Source organism: Leuciscus leuciscus (genome assembly GCF_965113295.1).
Source record: "Leuciscus leuciscus genome assembly, chromosome: 4".
Lineage (NCBI taxonomy): Eukaryota > Metazoa > Chordata > Actinopteri > Cypriniformes > Leuciscidae > Leuciscus > Leuciscus leuciscus.
In genome coordinates this window covers 17,574,756-17,596,160 of record NC_138728.1, presented here as the reverse complement: position 1 = coordinate 17,596,160, position 21,405 = coordinate 17,574,756, and the positions used below count along the sequence as shown (strand labels likewise).

General features: G+C 37.1%; 1 protein-coding gene across 5 annotated transcripts in view; it reads left to right on the top strand.

Annotated features, from left to right (window-relative positions):
- The first annotated feature begins 17,230 nt into the window (after nt 1-17,230).
- Nucleotides 17,231-21,405, top strand: part of ppp1r12a (protein phosphatase 1, regulatory subunit 12A) — a 59,130-nt gene continuing 54,955 nt past the window's right edge. For 4 of the 5 annotated variants that reach the window (XM_082168201.1, XM_082168200.1, XM_082168198.1 and 1 more), the window contains exon 1: nt 17,232-17,579. In XM_082168201.1, coding sequence (XP_082024327.1) covers nt 17,343-17,579 — 237 coding nt within the window. In that variant the 5' untranslated portion in view covers nt 17,232-17,342. Of the gene's footprint in view, nt 17,580-21,405 lie in introns of all 5 variants that reach the window. The other variant, XM_082168199.1, reaches the window with a different exon arrangement.

The window sequence follows — 21,405 nt, the reverse complement described above, 5'->3', positions numbered from 1 at the left end:
TGAATACACATGCGACAATTTTTTATCCATTTAAAATCTACTTTTCAGCTGTCTGTTTTATGCAGCATATCCCTTTTTCAGTAATTATAGCAAGCATGTGTGAAACTGGGGCAGCTCCTCATAGACTCCGCAGGAGCTCTCCTTAAAAGGTCAGGATGGATGATGTCGACTGTCTTTTTTTCCTTCCACTTTCTCGCTCTCTCCCACTTATTTCTCTGAGGAGAGGCCCAGTAAGCTTTGGGAATCTCATCATGCACATTAGAGAAACTCATGAAATGATGACTTACGGGAGAGGAGGTGCGTTAACACACATACATGGCCCTGGCCGCAGAAGAACCATAACGCTCCATTAGCTAAAGTGGCAGAAAGACTAAACAGATATATCTACTAGAGCAATGTATTCTTGTAATAATGCTGATCAAGATTGTAACAAAGTATCATAAAATTGATCCATTTGACTCCTGCTCTGCATTACAAGTCTTCTGGAGCGATTCAGTAGCTTTGTGGGATAAACAAACTGAAATTTAAGTCGCAATTCATGGGTAATCTTTATCCTCAAGTTCGCTGTTTATCGCTATAAGGGGATTTTTGAGTCAGTTGAGGCCTGATTCCTGAATGAATCATTTAGACTGTCTTGATTAAGACCATTAATCATGAATAACCACTAAAATTCCTCTATAACTTTTTTTTTTTTTTTTTGGAGCCTCCAAAGATGCATAATGAAGAAAGAAAATATTATATATAAAAAAAAAATATATATATATTTCAATTGTTTTGCATCTGCTCATGTTGTCATTCTCCCTTGAACGTTTGCTTTCGCTAACAACAGTTTTGTGTTCATCCGAGAAACTCACAAAGAATGCAGAAGTTTTAAAAATGACCATGTCCCTCACTCTGTACTTTAAAGCTATTGTATGCATTGCAAATTTCTTCTTTTGTGTTCCTCAGAAGAAGGTCAGTCCTACGGGTTTTGTATGGAAGGTGATTAAATGATGACAGGATTTTTATTTTTACGTGAACTATCCCTTTAAGTTTCATGGTCAATTGTCAATGTTTCTCGGAGTGCCTGCCTAACACAGTGGTTCTGGCTCATTTGCAAAAATGGCTTGAGTTTAGGAAGAGCATGTCAGTAATAAAACCATAAATGGCTACAGTTCAGGCATAACGCAGCAGCACCGGACCAGGGTCAGCAGGTGCACTTTTATATAGGGAAGTGATTGTGAAATGACTTTCCCCTCATTGCAAAAGATCAGAACAGCACAGCAGTTTCTGCAGAACAGTTATATTTCAGCTCTGAAAGCTGAATGGCGTGAAAACAAGACTATCAACAAATGTGAATGTGTCTTGCTTGATAAGTTAAGTCATGATAATTTAGCATAAATCTGGGATATGGAATAGTTAGCCTGCAGTGAGCAAGTTTGATAGGCCGTTACACGGTTAAAGTGAGTAGATGAGTGGCATATTTCAAATGTACATATTTTTGTCCATTTAAATTCTCTCTAAAATGACAATGTTCTTCCTGTAAAAGTTCCTGCCTTCAACTAGCATTATAATTTGCAAAGCAGTGTTCATGACCGTGGCATAAACGAATGGCTATTGGCTATATAAAAACTCAACTTCCTGTTTCATGTTTATATGTCAACAGAGGAGACTTTAAGTGTAGTTCAACTGTGTCCAAAACTATTTGCCACCATAACAGGGTCTGTCCATAATAAGGCTTCAGACAAAGAGAACGTGCATTTGACTACAGTTGCCAAGCTATAGTGCTTTCAAGGATTCTGACACACTTTTTCCACCAGGACCTTTGAAGTGCTTCATATACACAGCGAAAACATAAAAAGTCCCCCCCCCTTCTGTCTGGAGACCGTATTATGCAAGCTTTTGTGTGTTTGTGAGCAACTACACCTTGGGCCTAAGGATGCTCTTGTCTGAAGTGTGTGTGCGGGCTGTTATTGTTTCCCGAGAAGAGGGCAGAATCTGCTAGCCATCTGCTGTTATCTCTGGAATGCCGTACTTCGCTCATGGACATATATGTACCAGTGCGTTGACGTCTCTGCTATTTTTAGCCCCTACCCTCCACTGGAGGTTGTCGTGATGATGTCATAGCCCCTCTTAAAATATATCTGAATGTTTATCTTGGGTTGCTCTTTGGGCTAGCTTCTCATGTCATGTTTGTTTGTGTTTATTAGTGGTTTCTCATTTTTTCCACCATCACGGAGTTCCTCACAAGTACAGTTTGCTCTCTTCTTTTGGCTGTAACATGGACATGGAGACATACTGTCCAAAAACGGATATTAGTAACGTACCATATTTGTGAGAATGGAATTATTGTTCATGGTGCTTTATGATAGAATTGTTGTTGTAAGATTTTGCAATTTGACCCTAATAATTGGTGTTTATTTAGAGTTAGAACATAAGTTCAAAGAGACATGAGCCCAACTAGTCCTCTCAAGACATCAAAATCAATTGTCTAAGGAAAAATTATGGAACAACATTTAAAATCATGTTAGAATTCTGTTCTGATGCAGAATATGTTAAATACATCTGCTATACTATTTAAATATCAAGTTGTCATTACTGTAAAATAATGACACATACGTTTACAAAATGTAATTTTATGCATTTTGACAATTTGGTTGAGTTATTTGGTGCATGCCTTTTTACATATAAATGAATACATTTATTTAGCAATGATGCATCAAATTGTAATAAAGTGTCAGTTAATACATTTGTAATGATTCTATTTCAAATAAATGCTGTTATTTTGAACTTTCTATTCATCAAATAATCCTGAAAAAAATGATGTGTCCACAAACATATTAAGCAGCACAACTGTTGTCAACACTGATAATACTGAAAAATGTTTCTTGATCACCAAATCAGCATATTAGAATGATTCATGTGACACTGAAGACTTCAGCAATGGCTGCTGAAAATACAGCTTTGCTATCACAGAAATAATTTACATATTTACAATATTAAAATAGAAAATGGTCATTTTAATTTTAAGAATATTTCTGAAACATCAAAAAAAAAAAAAAATCCGACACCAAACTTTTGAACAGCAGTGTACATCTGGATTACATTATAATTCCATGAATTATGTACAGGCCTACATTTTCAATTGAATTGATGTCATAATAGCAATATACAAGTGGTGTCATGGGTTGGCTCTTATCCATATGATGCTGCGTAATGCAGAATGAAACAAGAAATAGACTTTAATTAACAGAGAACTATATACAAACCAAAGTAGCGTTAACAACACAAAGAACTGAGGAAGACTGAAGGCTTAAATACGTAGAGGATTATGATCAAAAGAACAGGGAACAGGTGAGGACTAATTAGAACGCATGACAACAGATTAATAGGGGAATTCTCACCCTACGTCACACGGCGTCACGCAGGTTCTACTGCGCATGTCGGGACCAAAAGTGGTCAAAAAAATATGCGGAGAACATTCCGAAAATTAAATATAAACTCAAATATATATAAAAAATGTTTTAAATCGAGCTATTAGTATTATTCTTATCCATATCCGTGTAAGGATCAGCTGTTAAACGGGTCTTTCTGCAACCACGATGCGCGCGCATCCCGGATGTTTACAAACCTATAATTGGTCTGTAGAACTCAGGCAAAAGAGACAAAGAAAACTATGACTAAAACTAAACAAGACAGAGAAACAGAACATAACTGTGACTATTGGCTTAGGTTATGATAAATAGTAAAGATGTTTTTAATGTACATCTAATAAAAAAAAAAATTAAAAAAAACAGTTCTGAGGGGGTTGTACGCCAGGGTTCTAACTTAAACGTTTTACTTCAAATAAAAACAATATTTCTTTACCTGCAAATCTAAATGTGTTACTTTTCCACAAATCTCCCTTTAACAAATAAACATATTATAGGACCTTTTAATATCCGTAAAATAAGTTTATAGATCACCATCCAATGACAAAAAGTAGATAATTTGACCTAAAAACTTTTCATATGGAATACATTTCACAAATGTTGGTCTTCAGATGAGAAGTCAAGCTTAATTAATAACTATGTTAATAAAATAAAGTGCAGAAGTTTAATCATACACACAGAGAATGAACTTCTTATAGTGGAAAAATCTTATTTAATTGTCGGCAATAAATCAGTAAAACCTCTTCAAGGTGAAGCTTGTGTTTATATTTCTTGTGCATTGTGTGAATACTAGAGTTAGTTGTGTTTTTGTTGTTGTAGTATATGATGTGTATAATTAAGTGGTTGCCTCGTATATACCTCAATTTATATGGTGTTGCATAAGGCGTATGTATGTGTTTGTATATTTTGGCATGTGCATCTGTATGTGTGCATTTGTTTGCACATCTGATTTACGATGTGCTGACAGTGGAAGTGCCCGAGGGAGTTCGAGGAGTAGCACAATGACTGGTTCTACAAGTGCCATGTCACACACACATACACACAATACTGCAGTCAGGAGCAGATCAGAACTTGTCACAGACTGCTGATAGATTCCACTGCTGATTGAGAGGCGTCAGTCTGCAACACGTACACAAGCAGTGAACTCACTGCCCACTGTTGATGACCTGGATGACCTGACACTGTGCCCTTTTGACTTTGATTTTATTATCCTACATTTTGCTTCACCTTTTCTAGTTCTGATTCGACATATGAGACTGTGCAATTTCCACCACAACCAACCTTGACCTAGTTAAGCCAAGTGACTCTATATTTAAACTCTGTCCTTAAAACTCCCTTATGCACTCTTATTGTGACATGCCTGACTGTTTGTCTCGCCTGCGAAAATCATTGGGTCAGAGTGAGTTTAGTCAAGAATTAGCTGTGTTCTAACAGTAGACCATTTGTCTTGGGAGAGTTAGTGCTTATGCCCAAAGTAACAAAGGACAGTTATCTATGGTGGCCGAGAGAGCTCAACACACTGCAACTGACGAAAACACATGCAGATAGAAAAAACACCTTCAAATTAAGAAAACACCTTCTTCAGTTTGACAACATACAATACTCACAAAGCAACCAAATACAGAAACACGCTACAAATACTCACAACGCAACCAAATACAGAAACGTGCTGCAAATACTCACAACGCAACCAAATACAGAAACGTGCTGCAAATACTCACAATGCAACCAAATACGAAAACATGCTGCAAAACCTCACAACGCAACCAAATACAGAAACACACTGCAAATACTCACAACGCAACCAAATACGAAAACACGCTGCAAATACTCACAACGCAACCAAATACAGAAACGTGCTGCAAATACTCACAACGCAACCAAATACAGAAACACACTGCAAATACTCACAACGCAACCAAATACGAAAACACGCTGCAAATACTCACAATGCAACCAAATACGAAAACATGCTGCAAATACTCACAACGCAACCAAATACAGAAACGCACTGCAAATACTCACAACGCAACCAAATACAGAAACGCACTGCAAATACTCACAACGCAACCAAATACGAAAACACGCTGCAAATACTCACAACGCAACCAAATACAGAAACGTGCTGCAAATACTCACAATGCAACCAAATACGAAAACACGTTGCAAATACTCACAACGCAACCAAATACGAAAACACGCTGCAAATACTCACAACGCAACCAAATACAGAAACGTGCTGCAAATACTCACAACGCAACCAAATACAGAAACGTTCTGCAAATACTCATAACGCAACCAAATACAGAAACGCGCTGCAAATACTCACAACGCAACCAAATACATTAACGTGCTGCAAATACTCACAACGCAACCAAATACAGAAACATGCTGCAAATACTCACAACGCAACCAAATACAGAAACGTGCTGCAAATACTCACAACGCAACCAAATACAGAAACATGCTGCAAATACTCACAACGCAACCAAATACAGAAACGCGCTGCAAATACTCACAACGCAACCAAATACAGAAACATGCTGCAAATACTCACAACGCAACCAAATACAGAAACGTGCTGCAAATACAACACACATTTGGTCAGGATGTTGAGCTAAACAAAAAACTAACTTTCAGGTCATCGACACTACCACTGATGAGTAGACATTGAACAATAAGTGGTCCCAGCCAGGTTCGTCACTTGTTTGGGTGTCTTTGAAACATACAGCGCATTACTGTATTTGGTTGCGTTGTGAGTATTTGTAGCATGTGTTGTCAAACTGATGAAGCTGTTTTCTTAATTTACTGGTGTTTTTTCTATTTGCATGGGTTTTCTTCAGTTGTAGCGTGTTGAGCTCTCTCGGCCACCGTAGTTATCCCTAGGCCAGAGTAATTAAGTTGCTAGTGTGATGCTTGTTGCCCAAGTGAAAGAAGTTTCTATTATATTCTGGCCTCTGGACATGACTTCTTCAATGTAAGTATTTGAGATTTTTTCGGCTGATTTATCATCCACCAGTATTCTAGTTATATTCATGTCCAAAGCACAAATCTTGTGGGACGTGTTTTGTTTAAAAATGTAATACTTCTAGGGGTTTTGAAAAATCCCTAACTCTGAAGTCCAAAGTATACGTTTGCTTTGCTTATACGAATGCTTAGTGTATGCGTACAGTCTAACAGTGGCCTTTCAAAGCATACTCTGTTTGTTAGCGTGCAAGAACACATGCGCTTGACACATGTGGACTAGAAAGTTGAATCTTTGTCCAGTGGCTGCGCTATTTCTCTCTAGAAGTTACAACCAATAAAAACGTCTGTGCACTAATTTCTACTAGAGTTGTGGGCATCTCTTTACCCCCCTCACACAAGCGTTCGTAAACACGGCCGTTTGTTGTTGTTGCGCCTCCAGTAGTTTGTTGTTGAATATCCGTCTCTTACAATTATTTTTCAACTGTAAAACAACAACAACCCGTGCCAGTGTTGCCACCTTGTGGACCAACTAATCTGAGTAAAAAAATCTGTAATTCACTAGTTCACACTTACAAATAAGTTAGATAGAATAAATGCGTATTTGGCGTGCTGTCCGAGGAGAGGGCTCCGGGCTCGGTATTCGGCCCGAACCCAGAGTACTCCCCCCGTATTCCTGGCTGTAAAAGATTAAGCCAAGAGTGAGGAGTCGGGGTGGTGGAGGGATGCTGGAAAACTGTCAAGGAATATTAGGTGAGTTGACAGTGTGGATATATATATACTTCTTGTCATGCTGATTAGGGTAGACATAATTGTTTGATGACGAGTAGATTGGATTGATTATTTGAACGTGCTCCTCCCGAACTTTGTTTATAAAACATCATTTTAAAAAAAGCGTGCAGAGTACGCATGGTTAAAAAACAGGCTGTGCACATAATTGGCTGATTATGAAATTTACATCACGTACACAAACGACACTGTACACACACTGTAGTGTTTGCGTAAAAACCTAAGTATACTTTGGGTTTAAGTATATAAGCAAAAATAAGAGTGATGCTTCCCCATGAACAAAATGAAAATTTGGCATGCACATAAACTATAACACAGCACATTATGAACAACAGACACAGACTGACCACAGACTCTTACCACATTATCCAATAAATGACCACTACTGAGTTTATAGGTATAAGCTTGGTTCCAGTGTGTTAAGAGTGAGTGAATGTCAGCTCTAGAATGTGAAGGACAGGAACTCTGGTGTAAAATAAGGGAAGAAGAGTCTTTTCTATTTATATCTGCAGTTAGAGTAGGAGGGTAGAGCTGTTACAGTCTTGCACATGTTTCGTGTTTAAAACTGGAGACCTGTTACTGTAATCTAATCATGTGGTTGTGAGTAAAATAACTAACCTACTAACCTAACCACAGAGAATGTCAGGCTCAGACGACATGCCTACAGACCGCCCACATTCTGATGACCCTCTGATGTTTATTCCACACAAAAAAGTTTTGAGTTCTGCCTGTGAAATAATCAGTCTATACTTATGACTTTGAGATGAACAGAAATTCATAGGCTATACACATTTTCTACTGTCTTTTTTCTGTACAATGATTTGCTATATAATAATTACATTTTTAATAGCAATAATAATAATGATAATACTATTTGTTATTAAATAAAGTATATAAAATATATTTGTATATAATAAATAAATAATAATTTATATATTTATATATATTTTATAATATATTAAATATACGTTATAGTATATATATATAGGCCAATAACAGGCCAAAAACAAGTGAAAAATTCTGCCAGTGCAGTAAGACAAAAATTCAAGATACAATGCGTGAAAACATCAAGAACTTAATATGTTAAGTTAATTTACAAATCAAGTACATTTTTCTTGTTTCAAAGATTTTTAAATACTTTACTGGAAACAAGTCAAGAAAGCCACATTGAAAACTTAAGATTATTTCGGCAGCATAGCTAAGAAAGTCATAAGGTTACCAGGTTATAAACCAGGTAATTGTGAGCGGTTTATTGTCACCAGTGATTTGTTACAGAGTATGACACCTGGTTGTAGGAAGGATCAGTTTCCTGTGTAGTGACCCAATGACCTCTGACTCTTCACCTCTCAGAGAGTCCTTTCTGTCAACCCCACCCTTTAAGAGACAAGGACAATTTCATTGTTGCATTGCATATTTTCTGATTAGCAACATATGAGCTTTTTTCCTAAAAGTTTGTATACATACTTCAATACACACTGACCCTTGAGACAACACTGATTGAAGCTTGAAAGAGCTTTTTACCAAGCATCCATCAAAATGGCCGTGTCTTTTCCCGTGAGATAAGTAGCAGCAATCAGAGGAGTTTAAGAGCTCTTCAGCGAGAGAGACTCTAAACACACTGCACTGGTGCCACTTATCATCCCAAGCCGATAACGCAGGAATACACTAATGTGCAAAATGGCTATTGTTGATATCTGAGGCACCCTTAAGCAGAAGCTCATTAGATTTCACAAATTACTGCTGTCTTTGCCTGCACCGTTCGAGTGAATGCAGGAATGATTGCTAATGGAACAGATGATAGATGTGGCTGGTTCACATTTTGCCCACTGCACTCTCTAAGTGTTTGCGCAAGCTACGGTAACCATGGCAATGAGTGGGCATAAGAGCTTCCTCATCAGAAATGTGCAGAACTACATGTCAATGCTGTTATCAGCATTCACAGACAAAAAAAAAAAAAAAACCTCACTGAAGCGAAGCTTTGCGAAAACTAAAAAATACATACTTTTAATGAGACTCATTTGGCCTTGCAGTGCAAGCCTATTACTGCACTCCTCCAGATATACGCTATAATTAGCTCACATCTCAATGAAACAAGGTTATTCTATCCATGTCTGTTTTAGGCTGCCACTTCTATTTCTGCCACTGCCTTCTGAGAGCTCAACTAATACTTTATACAGTACATGAATGAATTCACTTTTAGCTTCGCAGACTTGATTTCACACACTAAGTGAAATTCTGAAATTTGTCAGCACACATAATGTAGTGCAAGTTAGCATTACAAAGATAAAAACAATTAAAACATTCTTCAAATTATCTTTTCTGTTTAGTATTAGAAAGAGTTGTAGCTTTGAAACGACATAAGGGGGAATAACAGATTTTTGGGTAAACTATCCCTTTAAAATTTGTTTTAAAAATGTTTATAGCTAGCTCATGTTAGCACAAGAATGCACATTAATGTTCAGTGGCACCACATGCTTGAAATAGCCTATCATTGCATAGCATACTGTGTAGAATATAGGTGCCTCATAATTTGCATACTTGTGCATTATTTTGTGCCATTTTGTAGTATAAATAGTTCGAGTAGTGTGTTCACACTTATGATTCCAGCAAGAAAAAGCGCATTTCAAATAGACTTAACTGTGAAAAAAATCGAATAAATCATGCACTCGACTATCACAGCTTGTCTTACATAACTGAAGGAGAGTGGATATCAGACCCTGATGCTGCTTGACAAAATAACCTTATAAAATTCAAACACTGGATGGTAGAGTACATAGTGCGTAATATAAGGTCATTGTGTAATTTGGGACATGATGATCTTAGATTGTTGCATAGCAGGCTTTGCTAAAAAAAATTGCGTTTACCAATTCAGAGGCTGCTTCAGATGGATGACTGCATCGCATTCCTTTCAAAGCACATGTGGAAAGTTTGCAAACCAATTAAAGACTATTGAGGGGCAATGTGTGTTTACTTAGTCTTTAGTGGCTGTCATTAATTGTACTGTAGCTTTAAATGCTGCTAAGTGAAGAAAGCGACCCTATTTCTGGTCTGGGTTTAGACTCAGCTGTTGTCTGAGTGGGGATCAACACTTGATCACTCATTCACTCATGTTCTAGCCATCCTTTGGCCTCTAATTCATTTTGGAAAGGGCCTAGCCAGTAAAATAAAAGTTAGCACTGATGGCTCCATACAGATTAGCTGAATAGCATACAGTGGCACGTCTGGCTTGCAGTCTTTAGAAGCACTTCAACTCCAAGCAAGACGAAAGACTGCAATGTTACCTTGTGCAATATATGCTTATACCGTCATTTGGTCAAGCATCATCCAATGAGATTTTAGTTGGCCTCAACACTCTTGGATAATGCAATAGGAAGATCTAAGGAGGTCTTAGGGATCTCTGGAACAGCTGTGGGTGGGTGATGGGTAGAATTGCCATGGATCGGTCATGTTTTGTAATTATGATCTAGGATTTAGCAAAATTTATTAGGCAATAATCGGTGCAAAAATGTGATGCGATTTAACATTTAATTTGAATGAGTGACTGTTAATTTGTCTGTTCAGAGTCAGACTATCTGACATAAATATTTGCAAGCCGTCAATGCGATATTCAATATGGATAGTTGCTAGAGCATTGCTAGTTGATTGCTTGATTGTTCTGATTCTAGGTTGAAACAGTTTCTATGATATTCTGCGCTGCATCTGAAATCGTGTACTGTCTTGAGTTGGTACTACATTTGAATTTAAATTTACTTCATGATCATTAAAAAAATATTTAATATAGTTTGAATATGGGTGGTATAAATAAAATTTGGATGTACTGCCGTTGCGTCGCCTCACTGCCATTCATAAATCCCCTCCCATCGCTTCATGGGATAGTAAAGTGTCCATTGAACGCGTGCTTCAGAATCTCAGTGAAAGTAGTAGGTCATCCGGGGACTTTTTGCCTACTGTTTTTTGAATATTTGGACATACTACTCTTTTGGCATACTGTTTTCCGCATACCATATAGTAGGGAAGTTTTCGATTTTGGACGCAGCCATGTTCTCTAGACCCCCTTCTTTAGTGGAAGTTAGATTTTTTTAATTCATTTAATCATCTGCCAGATAAATCATAAGTCTTAAGTAACAGCACACAAACTGTATGATTTGAGGCATCATTTGAGCTTATTACTCAAATGGTGTGTGGTGAGTTATAGGCTTATATATGAAGTGTAATAGGGTTACTAGGAGTTGTAAGTATAAACAATAATAATACTGATATTTGCTTTAGCCTGCACCACTCGTAAAAAGCCTTGGTGTATGGCCATGTGGATCCCACAACACCAGCAAACCTCTGCCACATTAAAGTTCATTTTATTAGGTATTACAGTCAATCAGTAGAAGAACGTTTTTGAAAACTCCATTACACTCTAAATACACCATCAAACCATGTTTATCCTCGACAGAAACAGTTACAGAGAGTGACAGAGAGGTGAGTGGAGAACACAGCTGTGTGCTAAACAAAGAGTAATGAGACGGTCTTTCCCATGCAGTCAGGTTTTTAAAGCTGTGTTACTAGAAAGCTCAACACAACAATGGGAATACAGAGTTAGAATAAGAGAGATTTCTATGTATTTAGCAAAGCCTGTATTCAATATCAAGATGTAAGGCAATATATGCATATACACTACTGTTCAAAAGTTCATGCAATAAATTGATCAAAAGTGACTGTAAAGACATTTAAAATGTTACAAAATATTTCAAATAAATACAGTTCTTTTAAACTTTCTATTCAAAGAATCCTGTAAACCTGTATTGTGATTTCCACAAAAATAGTAGGCAGCACAACCGTTTTCAACATTTATAATATTGAGAAATGTTTCTTGAGCAGCAAATCAGCATATTAGAAGGTGTCATATCTTGTGTGGGTTCGGGGGGCTGGTGCTGGAGGATGTTGAACAGGTTGTGGCAGTGGCACCAGGTGGAGAATGCAGGGCAGGTAACTAACAGGCAGTTAAGAGTTGAGCAACACGGATGGATCGTTGAATGAGGTTTTCCCAACTAAAGCTGTCATCGTAGATGGCGAGACGACTGCGCAAAGAAGGTGGCAGTCCCTGTCGGTAAGCAGTGATAAGGGCAGTGTCATTCCATCCACTAGCAGAGGAGAGCGTACAAAATTTCACAGTTTACTCAGCCACCGAAAATTTGCCTTGTTTTAGTGAGTGAGTGATGAAGGCATCTAAAGTGTTTGTCACAGTGCCTGCTTGGTCCCAAATGGTTTTAGCCCACTGGAGAGCATGGCCTGATAGCAGAGAAATAATGAATGCGATCTTTGCCTTATCCGTGCGAAATCATTGTGGTTGCATTTCAAACAGCAAGATGATTTAAGGAAGAAAGCCACTGAAGTCTTTGCACATGGTAGAGATGAGACAACTACATGTGGGTGAGTGTGGGTATATATGCAAGTCCCAGGTGATTAGTGACAGGTTCGGGGAATCAGTTTGAATGAGTGGGCAGAGTTGCAGGGTCTGATGCTGGTGGAGTGGCTGGATCCTTGACAATGGTGAAGAGTTAAAATATAGCATGCTATTTATCATGCCTGACCAATTAGAGACAACAACATGCTGCTAATTTATGCCCATTTAAGATTTACATTTTCAGGCTAATCACGTATTCATGTAATGTAAATGTTTTTGAACATTTGCACATAATCACACTTTTGCACAAAACAAAAAACCAAACCAGTGCAATTTTCAGAATGAAATGTTACATGTTTGGGCAAGGAAGATTGCTTTTAAGTCATTGAAAAATCATGGAAATGTATTGATCAAAAAGAGTGAGAACCCTGGGAGATGTTTGCATTATAGTGTTTACCTGAAATGGCTTACTTTGCTGGTCTATGTTGTCTTTTTGACTCATTTTGTGAGTCAACACACCTGTAAACAATCAAATCCAGTGTACAGACAGTGTTTGTACTGTTCTGCTAGTTACACATCAGACCAACTCCCAGATACTGCTGATTAATAGGCCAGTTAAGTAAATACTGTCCACAAATTTGTAAGGTGATACACCCAAACAGTGCGTTGGTCGAGGGATGGAGATATGCAGTTGGGTCACATGACAGTCAATATGAGGCAATATGACCAATGTTAAACAAATGGTAGAGCTTATGTGATTAAGGAGACTTAGCTTGTGTCTTAAAGAAATATTCCAAGGTTAGAGTTAAGCTCAATCGACAGCATTTGTGGCATAATGTTGATTACTGTACAAAAATTCATGCTGCGTTCACGTGGTTACCGTAATTTCAAGATAACAAGTAGTGTAAAAAAATGGACTGTATAAAGTTATTTGCAAAGTTGTTTTTAAATTGTAAGCTTCATATTTCTTCCACATCCACTGTAAGAGCCACAACGTAACCTTGATTATTATTTGAAAATATATTTTTTTATTGCATGAAACTGAAGTTTTGATAATCTTTTCTTCCCTATTGTGACGTATACCTGAGTGAAATGGCTTCTGGAACTAGAAAGAATGTAAGGGCGGGGATTGATTTTGTCAATGGCCAATTGATTGGATGATTGTAGTTTGCTATTGGTCGATCTCATGTCAGTGACCGATTGTCCCGCCCTCGCGCCAGTAAACGCACATGAAAAAAAGGGCACATGAATAAAAAACATACTTTTAAAAATACTTTTTTGTGGTAATGAACATTATACCACACATGCTGCTGAATAACTAACATTTATTGATACTGGAATATTCGGTTTCACTTTATTAACACATTCTGTTGACTATAAATAACGTTGTACCTACATGTCTGCTAACTCTCATTGGAGTGTTAGTTGAGTATTAGTAGACTGGTAGGGTTAGGGTTAGGGTTAGATTAAATTGACATGTTGTTGCAAAATTGCTTATAGTCAGTAGAGTGTTTGTTGGAGTTTGGTGTTTGTTAGTGTTTGCAGATATTAAGCAGACAGTCTACTTATACTCTAATGAGAGTTAGTTGTCATATAGTTGCAAAGTTACTTATAGTCAACAGCACTTTCAAAAGGGACCATCAAAATAAAGTGTTACCGAATATTCTTTTAAATCTTGACTCATGGATCAGGATGGTAAGGATGGAGAACATTGGCAGAGTGGTACCTACAGATGGACATCACAGTTGAGTTCTCCACCTGCTCAACTACAGAGGCCAGTTCCCGTCATTGTGTGGTTAAAATCAGCCAGATTGGCCTTTTGATCGACAGTTTACTGGAAACGATGAGATATTTTGTATAATAACTTTTCTTTGGGTTCACCGATAAGTTGAATGAAATAATCGAATGACTAAAGTAACGTGAGCCTTTTTATAAGTAATAAATTTGTTCAAATTCCCTATAAAAGAATATTGCATGATGGATAATTTGTATTCAATTCAGATGACTGAAATTAAAGGCATGATTCCTCATGGTTCTCAAACAGGCAGTTGATTTTGGTGCACCAGTAAATCTAGTGGACCTGACGTATCCAGCGCACAGTGAGAATTTGTCTTGGAACGAGTTTCTGGCCCAAAGATGATTTTCTAATCAACTATAAAGATCAACACCCGCACCACACACACACACACACACACACACACACACACACACACACACACACACACACACACACACACACACTCACACACACACACTCACACACATACACACACACACTTACACTTGCCAGCAGCTGATTGTGCTGAAATCTATTAAAGTAAGACTCCTGTCTTGAAAAGTCCACAAAAGATTAAATATGGGCTGGATCTGAGTTTAGTCAAGCAGCAAAGAACATCTCTTGCTTAGTTTGACCAACCTTGCTGTTACAACATATATTTAGCATGTATTTTAAATACATTTAAATTGCCGTATGGGTGTGCTTTACATTAGTATTTCATTAAAGAAATGTCCTCAAATCCTAATTTCTGTCCTGCTGTTAGTGAAAAGTATAGAAGTGTCAATTTCAATTAGACATGATGTCTAATCAGCGTGTACTGATGAACCAAAACACAAGTTTTACGCTCGTCTCTTCATTGCACGAATCCGTGATGACGTACACACCTGGATCGTGTCCAACTGAAATTAGTTGAGCAATTACATTGACACTTATTGCACTTTAAGTCATAAAGCTCATCATGATGATTATAGTTAGTAAGAGAGATGGCAAACATCTGAACTAGCTCTGCCAGCTACCTGCTCAAACCACACATACATGGGCCTGTGCCAACAATAACACACCACAGTGCCAAAAGAAAAATAACACTCTTTACCGGCCCAGTAGAGCGGGTCAAAAGGTTCCTGTCAACTCCATTACCCAGATGAGGAAACTTCTATAAGCCTTCCAGGGGTAAAATGCGCTTTTAAAGTAGTCAGTTGATGTTTAATATTTGATATCACCATGATATATAAAAAAAAATTCCAAAAAAGGAAGTAAAAAGGATGATAATTTGAGGAACATTAAATATACAAGTAAAATTAAATAGTAAGCAGTTTTGATATTGCTTATGCAATTTGTACTTTCACAGTTCACCAGTATGAATATCTGACATATTTTTACTGTCCAAAAACAATCTGCACTCCATTTATTTTTTAAATAACCAGATAATTGATCAACTGATTATTTTTTTAATGTACTAGTAATAATTTCAGTTTTATTACATTTTCATCAATGCCTGACATGCAGCTCAAAGTGCTTTAGAAACTGATTTAAATGAAGATAATAAAAAATAAACACTGACAATAAAACCATAAAATGCAAGAAGAGACCTGATGGAAGCAAATTGAACAAATTAGAAGTGTCAATATAGATGTAAATATAATTTTTTCCCCGATTTTCACTGATGTTATATAAGCTTATGTTAAACTATTGCCATAATCGTGATTAATCGCATCTAACATAAAAGTTGGTTTACATAATATGTGTGTGTGTATATATGTTATAAAATTATTTATATATATCATATATATGTATGTGTGTGTGTGTGTGTGTGCGTGTGTGTGTGTTATTTAGTATACAGTGGTATTGCTATCTAATGCTATCACTTTACCATCACAGTACATTTTTATTTTTGTATGTCCAAACATCGTTATGTAATCAGTTCCTCTGAATTGTGTGTTGTCTGCACATGTAAACATTATTAACGAGTAGTATATTAAGACTTGATGGCCATATGTTCACATTGGTGATTGTAATACTTCATTTGTCATTGCTGAGTAATATTTTTTCCTCTTATTTCCTATGAGTCTATACAGTTTTACATAAAATCACAGCTTTAAATGAATGGACGAGCAACACACTTAGGCCTATTAGCTGAGGTGTTTTTCATTTCTTAAAAAGGTTTTTTAAAGGTGGGAGTTGATGAACAGACATATTTGGTTACATTTCACTTGCATATAGTGAGATACTATTATAAAATAGACAGTTATTATGTAATTGTACCAACTGAGATTACTAAAAACTTACTTAGGCAAAGAAAATTGTATTGTCTTTATATGAAGACATTATTGACAAAGAGAAAACATTATGTGTATGTGTTATTATTATTTTCCATTGCTGTGTAATGTTTTTTGTTTTCTTAATGTAAGGAAATTAACATAAAAGACACTGAACTATTTACATTCTGCAAAATAGTTCATTATACAAACCACTGGAGTCAAATAAAAACTGAGTAATACAGACATCTTCACTTATATTTAATTATATTATGACATGGGCCTACGTCTAATAGCCTAGTAGTAATTAGAGTAATTTTACTCTAATTACTCTAACAGGATTTTATTTTATTATTACATATTTATTATATATGATATATAATAAATAATTTAATACATACTTGCCTTTCTGCTTTTATGTTAATTGTATTTTTATTTTATTATGATTATGTTTTTATTATTTTGCAATAGTATCTGCTTTTCCCGTGTCAACTCTAAACATATTTGCATATACTGTAGACAGCCTTTTTTTTCTTTACTGCCCCATAAAGATGACGTTATGCTGCAGATCCGGGGCTGACGTCGCTTGCTCTCGCGATATCTCGGCGTAACCAGGTTTGTGAGCCTAAACCCCCCTCCCCTCTCCCGTGCCGTGCCGTCCCCTCCCACGCCCCAGCGCGCTGTGTTGGGATAGTGGCAGTATAAAGTATATCTTCCATTCGAGACAGATAAGAAGCGCCAGGCTAGAGGGGATGAAGATGGCGGACGCCAAGCAGAAAAGGAACGAACAGTTGAAGCGCTGGATAGGCTCGGAGACGGACCTTGAGCCGCCCGTCCTGAAGAAGAAGAAGACGAAGGTGAAGTTCGACGATGGCGCCGTGTTTCTGGCCGCCTGCTCGAGCGGCGATACGGAGGAGGTGCTGCGAATGCTCGACCGCGGCGCGGACATCAACTACGCCAATGTGGACGGACTCACCGCTCTGCACCAGGTAAGAGCGCCTCAGAGGTGGCTATTGTGCACAGATCCGTGTACGAGGACGGCTTTCTCTCTGGCAGTGTTTACTCAGCCCAACACCACCACCATCATCATCATCACGATCTTCGTCGGGCCGTTTTGCGGAACCCCGTAGCCGCCGAAGCTAATTGGGCTGTGATCGAAACAGATATTTGCTTTTTATGCGCACTGTGCTGGATAGATGATCCCGGAATAAAAGTATTTGTGTGTAAAAGAGTGTGTGAAGGCAGGAAGAGGACTGTCTGAATGATTGTCGGGTGTGTGTGTATGTGTTAGCTGCTGGTTAGCCTGTTAGCCGCTCAGCTCATAGATCAGTTCATACAGAAGATGATCTACAGCACAATGACACTTGAATCTGTTTATAAAGGCATCGGATGAATGTGCATGGGGGTTATTCTTTATATAAGTACTGATCCGACTCGTAAATGTGTTTTGATCCGCTAGTCACCATTGAATAACGCTGAGAAGGTGCTTAGCAACCAGTTAGCACGGCTGTGTATTTGGACAGAGGCTTCCCTGTGTTGACACGTATGTTGCGTTACAGATTATTGACCGAAATTGTGGCATTTGTGGAGAAAGACTGTCTACATTATAATTTCTGTGCGGGAGATTGAATGATATAAAATACGACTGCGAGAGAGCGCAAAAGCAGTCAAAATACGGTTTAAAACGAAGAATTCGCTCAGAAAATAAAACGTTAATTGACTCACTCTCATGTTCTTCCAGACCCGTATGACTTTCTTTCTTCTGTAAAACAAAAGATGATTTTTGGCGGAATGACAGCTCCATTCACCGTTCACTTTCATTGCAGATTTTAATCGTACAATGGACACGAGCGGCGACTTGCGCTGTCACTTATTAAAATTCTTCTTAACATTTAGAGTTGCCTTCCACATTCGAAGGAAAGTCAGAAAGTTTCGAAACATGCTAAAAGTTGGTAAATAATGACATAATTTTTGTTTAGTGAACTGTCTCTTTAAGACGTAGGGTAGTTTCCTTGGCTTGACTGTAAACATCCGTGAAAGATGTGTCACTTTAGTTTAGTTTTTCCATTTAGAACTGATTTAGGCGCAAATGGACTTTTGCAAAGAATTACGTGTGGCAAAAGAAGGATGTGTGCTTACACGCAAATGTACTTTCTGTCAGTTAACCAAGAGAGTTTTTCTTGGTATATAGGGAAATTAGTATAATATAAAAATAGGCTATTTGATCCTATTTTCCTGTTACCGTTCATATAGGCTCAATTTAGTGAGATTTCCACTTGAAGGCATTGTTCACCCAAAAATGAAAATTCTGTCATCATTTACTCATACAGGTTAAGAACAATAAGTTGTTCCTTTAACATGTATGAATTTCTTTATTTCTGCTGAACACAAAATAAGATATTTTGAAGAATGTCAGTAAACAAACAGTTGATTGACTTCCATAGTTGGAGGGAAAAAACTGTCTGGTTGCTGACATTCTTCAAATTATCTTCTTTTGTGTTCAACAGAAGAAAGAATCTAATACTGGTTTGGAACAGCTTGAGGATGAGTAAATGATGACAGAATTTTCATTTTTTGGGTGAACTAGGCTATCCCTTTAACCAACTATTTTGGACACAGACACAATCAACTTGTTCACAGTCAGATTTCAGGGGTAAAAACATTGCAAAGCACTCCTGATTAAGTAATTCAAAGAAGCTGAGTTTTTATATTTGAACTTAGGGTTCTAGGTGTCACATAAACAAGTTTTTAGGTCTCTAAAAACGTCTTAATTTTTAAACAGGAAAGGGTGGCATTTGAGGTTGCAAACTGTAATATATATATATATATATATGGCTCTGCAATGAGTCTTCTGGGTTTGATGTGTCTGTAAGTGACGGCAGGAGGTTGTCTGTACAGGCTCATGCGTTTAAAAGCACTTGCCTTTTTTTGGGCCGGTGTTCAGACACGGGGAGGAAGGAATTTGGATGCAGCTCTTGAGACCCATCCATGACTGAGTGGAGAGGCTTCTTCCTCTATTGGGTCTGCTGTGTGTGTTTATGTATGTAGACGTGTGAGGTAGCGGAGAATTTCAGCATGTGACCAGCAGGCAGTGAGTTCATAGCGAATGGTATTTGTTTTTAAACACACTGATCTTGCTGTTGAAGATGCACTGGTTTAGTTGTTCTGGAGGCATTTAGTGAATAAATGATGTACATCTTCTGTTAGCACTTTAAGTTGCATCAAGAAATTAGAATTTTTGTGTTGACAGACACAAATGGTTCCTGGGTGTGTTATGATAGGGGAATTGCTAATAATAAATTGCACCTCACAATATAATCGAATATACTTTGAAGGATGGCTTATAAAAGTGCATAACTTTTAAAATAGAAGAGAAAGTGCTTTCCATATCATGTCAAATTGTATGTGTCTACTCAACTTTATTAAAGCAAATTCACCTGTAACTTGGTAATGCAACTCGTATACAATCTTTATTTTATTTTGTCCATGTGTTCGACTGGTAAATTGCGCTTCAGCAGTTATGTAGTATTTACAGAATTGTCAGTTCTTATAAATATTAAGTATAAGTATGTAGTAGTATTTAGAGGACTTGACGGTTAGAAAAAATATATCAGATTGTCATTAAGCAGTCATCAAATATTTGATACGTTTGAACAACTTTATTTGTATACATTTGGTGTGTCAATTGGGAATACTAGATCTGCACATTTTAGAAAGCATTTATGAGAATGACTGGTTGTGTGAAAAAGCCACACAATGTCGTAATTTCGATCACATTCCCCTAAATTTAATCAAATCATATCAAGGCTGACTAATAATGATTAATTACACTTTTATTAAGTTCCCTTCTTTAAATGCATGAGAATCTTTGTGCTCTGCGGGCCTCTTTAGTGAATGATTCCCTTTTATTTATGTAACTTTAGACTTGAACTGAAAGGCAGTTTAAAATCCTCAACTTGATTAGAGATAGGGGTAATTAAATGTAACAAATCATGTAAAAATTATTTCAAACTTTGATAATTGCCGTAATCTTTTAAACAACGAAGAAGATATTGTAAAAAATACATTTTATAAAAATCACTTGTCACAGAAAATCAGTCAAGAATAGACAGTTATTGAAAGTATTCAAATCAGGAATGTCAGAATCAGAATGTATAGTTTGTACATACATTTTTTTTTCAAAGTCAACTCGTTGAACAATGTCTACTGAACCAGCGACGTTTTTCAAGATTATTATTTATTTTCTTTAGCAAGCAGTGTGACGTATTTCACTCAGTTCTCCGATCATTCCGATTCAATTTCAGCGATTGAAGAACAAATGTATACTCGCGTGCGTTACGTATTACGTACGTTCAGTGATTTATCAGTGAGTGAGTATAAATCGAGTGAGTGTGTTATGTCGATGTTTTTAGTTCTGATATTCCAGCGAATAGCCAGCCTAAGTTTTTGACGGACGTGATAACGTGCATAAAGGGTGAACTATGTTTGATAATTGGGTAAGTATAAATCTGCTGGAGACATTCAAAATACTTCATTATACTTATTTTAGGGGATCTGTTTCGTGGCTTAAATAAATTACGTGTTGCTCATAGACGGAAACATGTTTGGCTTGTCAAAAATGTTACATTCAGGTCTTGCAAACTTTTGAAAATCAAGATTATTTTATAGCTGGAGAGTAGGCTAGTTGTTTTGATGCTAGAAGTATTTTTTTTGTCTCATTTAACAAAAATCTTTAATTTAAACCCATGAAAATGCAGATCCTGTTGTAAATAATAGTGAAAAATCACTTTTTAAAACTGTTGTTGCATTATTAAA